The 10,527-nt window shown below is 56.2% G+C and overlaps 1 protein-coding gene across 1 annotated transcript in view; it reads left to right on the top strand.

Annotated features, from left to right (window-relative positions):
* The first annotated feature begins 2,450 nt into the window (after positions 1-2,450).
* Positions 2,451-10,527, top strand: part of ZSCAN10 (zinc finger and SCAN domain containing 10) — an 8,481-nt gene continuing 404 nt past the window's right edge. The window contains 6 exon segments of the mRNA XM_021715472.1: positions 2,451-2,525; positions 6,818-7,287; positions 7,519-7,783; positions 8,289-8,353; positions 8,510-8,573; positions 9,404-10,527. Of these exon segments, the coding sequence (XP_021571147.1) occupies positions 6,886-7,287; positions 7,519-7,783; positions 8,289-8,353; positions 8,510-8,573; positions 9,404-10,527 (1,920 nt within the window). The 5' untranslated portion in view covers positions 2,451-2,525; positions 6,818-6,885.

Genomic DNA, 10,527 nt, shown 5'->3' with positions numbered 1-10,527 from the left:
CGAATGCATGAGTATGAACGGTACCTGCATGCATCGGGCCCCAAGTAGGGATGTTTCCTAAAGCCCATACCGGGGTGGAGCTTTAGGAATAAAGGAGGGCAAAGCTAGCTTGGGTCTTCTCTCACCCCAGGGGCCTGTCTTTCTCCCTAGATGCCATATTGATGCTTAGGTCAAGTTGGTCCCTGCTATTCTTTTTTTTTTTTTCTCTCCGCTCCCATCTCTTTAGGTCTCTGTTATTCTGATATATTTCCAGGAAAGGTGACACACCAGAGTTGGAGACCCTGGAAGTCCATGTTTACAGCGAACTTCGAACCTTCCTGCTGCGCTCTCAAGCTCTGAACTCCGAGGCCCCAGGCACCGGACACTTGGGCCATCAGGTCGAACCCTGTAGTTAGCTCGATCCCGTCGCGGTATAGGGCCAGCCGCTCGCACCAGCTGCTCGCTCCCGAGGGCTCAGGCACACCACCACGTCTTCGAAGGCCACGGCCACGGGGGCGCTGGTCAGTCCTGGGGCGGAGGGGCAAGCGCGGCAGTGAGGAGGGGCCGGTCCGACCCCGGCTTGGTGCGCAGAACCAGGTCACTCGCAAGAGTGCGCATGCGCGAGCTCAGGCTGCTGGGGAGACGGCAGCAACGAGGGGAGCCCTCTCCAGCCCACCTCTCCACAGGCCCGCCGCCCCTCCCCTCTCCAAGACGTGCGGCGTCATCCGTCCCCGGCCACGGCCCTTGAATGACAGCCAGGCCCCTTCCCCACGGTGCTCAGCAGAACCGCGGAACCCGCCCGGCAGAAACCCGCGAGAAACACCGCCCGCCCTCCGCCCCGCAAGGCAGCCTCCGCGCCTCTCCTGGCCCCGCTTTCAGAGGCGGCGGCCCCGCCCCCGGCACATCACGCCCCGCCCACGCCCTCGGAGCTCTAGCGCCCCGCCTCCGGCCTTCGGACCGCCTTCCCTGGGGGCGGGGTTTCCTGGCCCCGCCCAGGGACCACCCGCGGCTGCCGTAGTCCCACCCCCACTGGGCCGCGCGCTGAAAGGAGTCCCCGGCCCCGAACGCCTGCCCGGCTACTCCTCAGCCTTTTCCTCCGTCCAGATATGTGGCGAGGCACCGGGCACTCAGGGATGAACTCCACGAAGCCCCTCATCGCCTGGGCTAGGCGCGGAGGATGCAGAGTAAGCCGAGGACCGTTGTCCCTGGGAGCTGCGCTCCAGTGAGGCCAACCCTGGACAATTAAAATAAAGGCACAAGATAAGCTCAGGTGCTGTTACGTGTTACACAAACCCAGCACGGGAGCACAGCGAGGCAGGGCTGGGCCCTGACGAACCCAGGGGCTAGGCCGAGGGGCGGCCAGCACCTGGCAGGTGACCCCGGCTCCCCTGGGCAGGTGGGGCCGGAAGGCGTGCCCTGAACGTGCAGAGAGACACTCTGGATTCCCGGGGGAAGCACCTTCTGGGCTGCAGCCAAGGGCAACACCCAAGAGGGCACCTGAGGGCACAGGGAAGGGCTTGACTTTGGAGTAGAGTTGGGCTCAAACGGCGTCATCGGTGAGTTCATGTTCCCTCCCGGGGTGCCCCTGCCAAGTCATCAGGAAAGCTGGGACAAAAACCCCCGGTGGGATTCTTGGGAGAACTTTAGGTGACAGTGTTGGTGGAGCACCTCCATCCTCATGACTCCCTGTCACATCTTTCTGTTGTCTTCTTTTTTTTTTTTTTTGAGTTGGAGTCTCACTCTGTCGCCCAGACTGGAGTGCAGTGGCCGCTCCCGGCCACCGCAGCCTCGACCTGCTGGGCTCCTGCAATCCTTCCGCCTCAGCCTTCCGAGTAGCGGGAATTACAGGCGCTCGCTACCACGCCCGGCTAATTTTTTGATTTTATTGTAGAGATGAGGTCTCGCCTGCCCAGGCGGGTCTCGAACCTGCCGGCTCAGGCAATCCACTCACCTCAGCCCCCCAAAGGCGCGGGATTACAGGCTGAGCCACCGAGCCCGCCTTTAAGTTGTCTTCTTAGTGCATCATTGCTCCCTGTCCTGGAATGTAGGCCTCTGAGGGCAGGGCCCAAATGCACCGTGTCCTCAGCACCTACAACAGAGCCTGGCACACAGAGACCCTTGGCAGAGTTGTCACATGATGCAGAGACTATCAAAGAAGCCAGCACACAGTGGGCGTTTTAAAATGGCAACCCTTATCCCCAAAGACTGGCAGACCTCTGAGGGGCATGAGAGCAATCTTGATTGGGGGACGTAGTTCTGGTTTACAGGAGTGGTCGTACTCTCACCCATGCATGTTGGGATTAGAATCTGAATTCACCACTTTGCCTTTATTTCTCTGACTCCGCCCTCTCTCCACCCTGCTAGCAAACTGGGCACTCAGGGGTTAACTCTAGGAAGCCCCTCATCACCTGGATGGGACTGGGGCAGGGAACTTCCTGTTCCATTTTCCCCGGAGTCCTTCCCCAGGTTGGCCGAGGCCGGCTCTGGCCCTGGAGTCTTCAGAGAGCCCCCCAGCATCTCTGCCTCTGTAGTGGGGACCCCGAGTGGTGAGTTGGAGAGAGGCCTGGAGTACAGGCTGCCGGGATAGGTACTAGTTGCGCACAGCAGCTGGGAAGGAGCAGAAGAGGCTCCAAGCCTGGTGGCGGGGTGGAGGTAGGGTTAGGAAAGATCACCTTGGGAGGTTGGGGGTGTGTGTGCTGAGCACTGTGCCAGCCAGTTTGGCGGATCTGTGGTGATGGGGACACCAGGGAGGGTCCTGGGACTTCTTATCTGACACTGAAGGAGGAGGCAGGCTCCACGTGCCCCAGGTGGCTGGACTGGCCTTGTCTACTCGGCCCAGCACCAGGAGGGAGCTCACCAACAAAGACAAATTAGGCACCCAGCAGCTGGGTCTAGGGAGAAAGGCCCCTGGCAGAGGACCCCACCTTTGGCCCCCTCCCCAGCTTGGGGCTCTCACATGGTCTGGGTGGGTCTTGTGGCACCTCCACCCTGGGCTGATCCAGCCTTTGCTGCTCAGCTTCCTGGGCTCCAAATTAAGCTGGCCAAATATTAGATGGTGGCTACAGCACCTCCCCCCTACTCCCGCCTCTGTACCCAGCCTACCCCCTACAGATGTGCATATTAACAGAGCTTTTGTCCTGGAGATCTTGGAGATCTGGGGGGCGGGAGAGACGCTCTGAAAACGACTTGTCTCGAATTCCACCTCTTTGAAACCTTTTGGAGAGACCTCACCTGGAGATTCCGGCCTCCCTCTGTGGCAAGGCTTGAGGGCTGGAATGTGGAATACTCTTATTTTTTCTGGTTCATCCTGTGATATTTCAGCTAAGGTTAGGAAAGGCGGGAGACCAGGCCCTTTTCTGTTTCAGAGCTTTGCACCGTAGCCTAGATCCACATTTTCTGCTCGGAGAAAATCTTGGTTCCACCTGGTGTGACCTTGAGCAAGTCACGCGTCCTCTCTGAGTCTGCACTCGTCAAATGGAGAAATGATCATGTTGCTTGTGGGCTGGGCTGAAGCGGGCTTAAGCGCAGGCCGTACGCAGGTCCCCCAGTGGCTGCTGTGGGCGGCGTGCGAGCAGGACCTGGCTCTCTGGGCATTCTGCACGTGCTGCTAAAAACCAGTAAGACAAAACGTTGGTTTTTATTTCCTTGAACATTGATCACAGGCCTTTTCTGCCCTAGGCATTGTTACATGAATCCTGTAATTCTTGTACTTTGAAGTGGCCATTATAATTGCCTTTTCATTACTTTTCTTTTTAAAAAATTGTGTGTATTTATTTGCAGAGAGAAGGTCTCACCCTGTTGTCCAGGCTGGAGTGCAGTGGCGGGATCATAGCTCACTACAGTCTTGAACTGGGCTCAGTGATCCTCTGGTCTCAGCTGTAGGTGGGACTGCAAGCACACACCACCACACACAGCTAAATTTTTTTTTTTTTTTGTAGAGACAGCATCTCACTATGTTGCCCTGATTGGTCTCAAACTCCTGGGTTCAAGAGATCCTCCCACCTCAGCCTCCCCAAATGCTAGGGTTCAAGGCATGAGTCATAATTTCTACTAACAAACACTGAAGTAATTTCAAATGTGGGATGAACACTCACAGAGCTAGATACAGTTCCTACTCCCAGGCCAGAAGGAGAAATATACTCACCTGTGATTGGGGCACAGTGTTACCCAGGGGAGTGGTGTGTTGTGGGATCCCAAAAGAGGCATCAATGTCTGAAGGAGACAAGGGTGACAGGAGAAGTCTTACGGGGTGGGGGTGGGAGGTAGATGCCAAAGTGTGGGAAAGAGTCCAGAAGAGAAAGGCTATAGGGGCCAGGCACAGTGGTTCACTGATGTAATCCCAGCTTATTAGGAGGCTGAGGCAGGAGGATCACTTGAGCCCGAGGGTTGGAGGCTGCAGTGAGCTATGATTGCACTACAGCACTCCAGCGTGGGTGGTGGAGTGGGGGCGATGGGGGGCAACTGAGGGGGGTTGGTCCTGGGAAAATGCAGGGGGTAGGGAATTGGGGAGATGGGAAGGAGGCTGGAAAGGCCCAGGCCAAGTTCTAGCGTCACATCCCTCTCCTCTGAGGCAGGCTCGAAACCCTAAAACTCTGTGTCCTTGGCCCTACCCCACATCCCACCTGACCCCCCACCTGAGAAGGAGGGTCAGAGAACACTCGGGCCCTTTTTAAGGTGCTCAAGAAACTGACCAAAGCTCTCGACTAGGTCAGCTTCATCGCGGAGAGGGTTACCTTGCCCATGGCTGAACTGCCTTCTTGACTGTCTGTACCTCTGATCCTTAGTGTCCTCAGCTGTAAAATAGATCAGGGATGGGACCAACTGTCAGTCCCTGTCAGCTGTGGCCCATGGAATTGTAATCAATAACAGGGAGAGCAATTACAGCTAACATTTCTGCACGCCTCCTGGGTGTCAGCTACCACATGTTGGGCACACATGGTGCCATTCAGGGAGGGGAAGGATGCCTGAGACCTTCTTCCCAACCCCCTGCCCGTGATGCCCATTGGGGGTGGAGGGTGGGAGGGTGTGAGAGAGGCCCATTTGCAGCCCTGAGGCTGGACAACTGGGAGGGCTGAGGGCTGAGAGCAGAGGGCAGGAGCCTGGGTTTCCATGTCTATAACATGACACCTTTCTGGAATAAGATGTAAAAGTGCCTCAAAGCTCTGTAACAAAGTGCCAGCCTGTCAGAAAAGCCCAGACTTTCTGGGCTCAATTAACTGAGCTAGGCTGCATTGAGTACCCTGCAGATGGGGCTGGATTTTGAGAGGTTTCCCGTGGGCTGCACTGGCAGACAAGGAAGGAAAGCCCACAGGGCTAGGCTTGGGAGGAGGTTGTTGGTTCCCCAGAACCAGTGCCCCCTGGTGGCAAGATAGGAACAATGACTTTGTTTTTGTTTTTGTTTCTGTTTTGAGTTTGAGTCTCTGCCACCCAGGTTGAAGCGCAGTGCCATGCTCATGGCCACTGCAGCCTTGATCTGCTAGACTCAGGCAAGCCTTCTGCCTCAGCCTTCCAGGTAGCTGGAACCACAGGTGTGGACCACCACGTCCAGCTATTTTTTTTTGAGTTGGAGTCTCACTCTGTCGCCCAGACTGGAGTGCAAAGTGAGGGTCAGGATGCCTGGTCCAGGAGATAGCACAGGTGTCTTTATTCTGAAAATCCTCAAATGTCCAGAGAACTTGAAAGAACAGCGCAGTGAACCAGGATATATGTATCTCCTCATCAGGCTGCAGATATGGCTGAACCCTCAGGTCCCTTCGCTTCCAAACCTTTCAGCATCTTCTAAGAACAGCAGACAGTTCCACACAGCACAAGATGAAACTCTCAGAAACTAGCAGGCATCTCTGCTGTCCTGTTGAGTCCCAACCATACTCAAATGTTTCCAACCAACTCCAGAGCCTTGAAGAAAAATAGGCCTGGTGTGGTGGCTCACACCTGCAATCCTAGCATTTTGGGAGACTGAGATGGAAGGATTGCCTGAGCCCAGAGGTTGAGGCCATGCAACATGGGCAACAGTAATATTTCAAAAAAAAGAAAAGAAAGAAAGCAAAATAAATCAGTATCCAATCAAGGATCACTCAGTTGGTTGCAAAAGCTATTTAGGCTCTGCTATGACAGAATGAGGAATCTAAGACCAATTTCCAGAATGTCCTGTCTTGGAGATCCTGTCTTTAGTTTTTTCTTTGAGAGATTATTTGTCCTGCGATGTCCTGTACAATGGAAGTTGGGTCTAAAGGCTGGGTTGAATTGAGATGAAACATTTCTGACCAGGATCTGTCCTGATGATGTTGTGTTTCTCTTTCAGGGATGCTCACTTTAATCATGGAGCAAAGTAATGCAAATTTCTCAATTCCCTAGGAGGGGACCACAAGACCAGTGAACCTGAGACCAGTGGTTGTCCCCGCCCTCATAAGCCATTACCCATAACCAATGGGAGAAACAATTCTCCTGGAGTTCATGTATTAGATTTTTTTTTTTTTTTAGTAGGAGTCTCACTCTCTTGTCCAGGCTGGAGTGCAACGGCATGCTTATGACCACTGGAGCCTCGATCTGCTGGGCTCAGGCAATCCTTCTGCTTCAGTCTTCTAAGTAACTGGAACTATAAGCATGCACCACCACACCTGGCTAATTTTTGATTTATTGTAGAGACAAGGTCTCTCCAAGTTGCTCAAGCTGGTCTCGAACCCCTGGGCTCAGGCAATCCTCTCACCTTGGCCTCCCAAAGTTCTGGGATTACAGGTGTGAACCATCACACCTGGCCATATTAGGCATCTTAATATCAATGGCCCAGGTGGTGGCAGCTTCCTCTCAACAGTCCTAACCCAGGTCTTCAGCTCCACAGGTCTGGGAAGAGAGGAGGACAGACTCGAGAGCCAGGCCAGCTGCAGGAAGGCGTCTCCAAGGTGAAGGATGCTCGGAGAATCAGGCCCAGCTGCCCAGGAGCAAGTGCAGCTAGGGGAAGTCAAACTGGAGGAGGAGGAGGAGGAGACTGCTGGCCAGGAGGATACCAGGCAGTCCGGGCCCAGGCTGCGGCCTGAGGTGGCTCACCAGCTCTTCAGATGCTTCCAGTACCAGGAGGATATGGGGCCACGTGCGTCCCTGAGCCGGCTGCGGGAGCTCTGTGGCCAGTGGCTGCGGCCGGCGCTGCGCACCAAGGAGCAGATCCTGGAGCTGTTGGTGCTGGAGCAATTTCTGAGTGTGCTGCCCCCGCACCTCCTGGGTCGCCTGCAGGGGCAACAGCTCAGAGACGGAGAGGAGGTGGTGCTGCTGCTGGAGGGCGTGCGCCGGGAGCCCAGCCATGCGGCGCCGCTGGTGAGAGGGTGGGGGCAGCAGGATGGACAGCAGCGGGAATGGGAATTGAGTACCCCAAAGAGGAGTCCTGGCAACCCCTTTCCTCTTTCTCTGACCTTCCTCCTCCTTGACCTTGATGAGACTCCTTCCTCATCTGACTCCCACCTTTCATTTGTCCCGTTTCCCCTCGGAGTCAGTAGGACACAAACTGCTGCCCTGGGTGTCGCCTAATATGGGTGTGTTTTTGAACAGGATTTTAGTTTTAATGCTGGCAAGAATTATCCCCGTACAGACATCGCCTTGAAGGAACAGGGGGGCCCTTCCCAGGTCCTCAGCCACAGCCCCAAAAAGGAAGTGCCCTCAGAAGAGCCTCCAGCCCCAGGTTCGCTGAATGAACTGCCACCCCAGCCAGGGTCCGCCAAGCCTGCTGAGCTGGGACAGTGGAGCTATCCACCAAGTTCAAAGCAGCCACTGAGCCCAGGTCCCAAGAGGACATTCCAGACCCTGCAAGATAGCAGTAAGGAGCTCAAGTCCTAGGAGGTGGCGGACTGGATGGGGGTTGAGGGCTGGGTGGTCAAGGAGGAGAGGAGGGCAAGAAATGGGCCTCCCTGGGTAACCCAGATGGAAGAGAGCCAAGATGTCTTCACAGGACCTTGACATTGGGTTCATGCCCTTGCAGCCACAGGCTGGGCAGGTCTGTCTTCTTCTTTTTTTTTTTTTTTTTTTGTGTTGGAGTGTCACTCTGGCACACTCATGGCCACTGCTGCCTCAAACTGCTGGGCTCAGGTGATCCCTCCACCTCAGCATTCCATGTGGCTGGAACTACAGGCACACACCACCATGCCCAGCTAAATTTTCTATTTATTGTAGAAACGAGGTCTCACCAAGTTGTCCAGGCTGATCTCGAACCCATAGACTCAGGCAATCCTCACATCTCAGCCTCCCAAAGTGCTGGAATTATAGGTGTGAGTCACTGCCTACCCGGGACTGCCTTCTAACAGTGTTTCCTCCCATGGTATCAGACCCCCAGGGTCCTTCGCTGTGGCCAGAGGAGAATTCCGGGGATCAGGAGCTGGCAGCGGTGCTGGTGAGCTGGGCTGCTTCCCTCGCCCTGGGGGTGTTCTCAAGTCTCTGCCTCCACAGTTTCAGCAAATCCACATCTTTTAACTCTGGAAAGTGCATCATTCCCCTCAGGTCCCAGAGCTCTGTTCCTCCCTCAACGGGGTCTCTGCTCTTGTTCTAGGAATCCCTGACCTTTGAGGATGTGCCAGTGACAGGGAATAAGGCATGGCCTGTGCACCCTCTGGGTAAGCAGCCCTTCCCCAGATTACTGCCAAAGCCTCTTTCTTGGCCTGAAGTTCAAGACCCTGCCTGATCTTCTGGCCTTTTTAATAATGGGCTGTTATGATGATAAGGTCTTTTCTGTTTTACAGCTCACTGTGTCTGGTGTAATCACCAACTGTTAATTTTTAACTTTTAAAATAGGTGGTCAAGGGAATCACTGCTTGTGGGTATGGGGTTTCCATTTGGAGGAACAAAAAAGTTCTGGAACTATACATTCTTGATGGTTGCACAACACTCTGGGTGCACTTAATGAACTGAATCGTAACTTTCCTTTTTTTTTTTTTGAGTTGGAGTCTCACTCTGTCACCCAGACTAGAGTGCATTGGCCGTTCTCAGCCACCGCAGCCTGGACCTGCTGGGCTCTGGCGATCCTTCTGCCTCAGCCTTCCAAGTAGCCGGAACTACAGGCGCGTGCTACCACGCCCGACTAATTTTTTGATTTATTGTAGAGATGAGGTCTTGCCAAGTTGCCCAGGTGGGTCTCGAACCCCGCGGGCTCAGGCAATCCACTCACCTCAGCCTCCCAAAGCACGGGATTACAGCCTGAGCCACCGGGCCTGGCTGAATTGTAACTTTCTAAAGGTTATTGTAGTAAATTTCACATTATGTGTATTTTACTGAAAAAAATAGGTGGTCAAAAGGGGGGGGGGTTCCTCACCTGACCCCACGGTATGTTCACCTTCCAGCTTTGCAGGATCTTGGTTTCTTTCCACTTCCAGGCCAGTCAGGCTCTGGGATTCCTAGAAGTCGCCTGAAATAGGCCTGACTGCTCCCATTTTTGCTTCTTTCCCAGGATTGGGAAGTAGAACCCCAGAAAAAGAGGAGTTTAAACAAGAAGAACCTAGAGGGGGTGCCTGGCCCGCTGCCATCTCAGCAGAGTCGCAAGCAGACAGTCCTGGTGGGCCGGGCGAGCCTGTTGCCCAGGCGCTGGGACCCGGCACAGCTGGAGGAGGGTCCCCTCTTGGCAGCAGCGAGGTTCTGGAGGTCAAAGTGACCGAGGACGCCAAGTCCGAGCCAGAGACGAAGTTCATATGCACGGACTGCGGCGTGAGCTTCCTGAAGCTGTCCCGCCTGAAGGCGCACCAGCTGCACAGTCACCCGGGCGCGCGCTCCTTCCCTTGCCGGTGCTGCGGGAAGACCTTCGGACGCAGCTCCATCCTCAAGCTGCATATGCGCACGCACACGGACGAGCGCCCACATGCCTGCCACCTGTGCGGCCACCGCTTCCGCCAGAGCTCACACCTAAGCAAGCACCTGCTGACGCACTCCTCCGAGCCCGCCTTCCTGTGCGCTGAGTGCGGCCAGGGCTTCCAGCGCCGCGCCAGCCTCGTGCAGCACCTGCTGGCGCACACCCAGGACCAGAAGCCCACGGAAAGCACGACGGAGGAGCCGCAGCTGGTGGGCGCCCCGTGCCCGCACTGTGGCCAGACCTTCCAGCGCCGCTCCAGCCTCAAGCGCCATCTGCGCATCCACGCCAGGGACACGGACCACCGGCTCCCCGAAGGCTCTGGGGGCCGCCGCCAGGACCCCGACAGCAGGCCCTTCGTGTGCGACTGCGGCAAGGCCTTCCGGCGCAGCGAGCACCTGGTGGCCCACCGGCGCGTGCACACGGGCGAGCGACCCTTCTCGTGCCAGGCCTGCGGCCGCAGCTTCACACAAAACTCACAGCTAGTCAGCCACCAGCGCGTGCACACCGGCGAGAAGCCCTACGTCTGCCCGCAGTGCGGGAAGCGCTTTGTGCGCCGAGCCAGCCTCGCCCGCCACCTGCTGACGCACGGTGGCCAGCGACCCCACCACTGCACGCAGTGCGGCAAGAGCTTCGGCCAGACGCAGGACCTGGCCCGTCACCGGCGCAGTCACACCGGCGAGAAGCCCTGCCGCTGCAGCGAGTGCGGCGAGGGCTTCAGCCAGAGCGCC

This window comes from Carlito syrichta, unplaced genomic scaffold, assembly GCF_000164805.1.
Source record: "Carlito syrichta isolate Samal-C Ts95f unplaced genomic scaffold, Tarsius_syrichta-2.0.1 Scaffold307141, whole genome shotgun sequence".
NCBI lineage: Eukaryota > Metazoa > Chordata > Mammalia > Primates > Tarsiidae > Carlito > Carlito syrichta.
The sequence above is the reverse complement of the archived record's forward strand: the minus strand, read 5'-3'. Positions and strand labels throughout refer to the sequence as shown.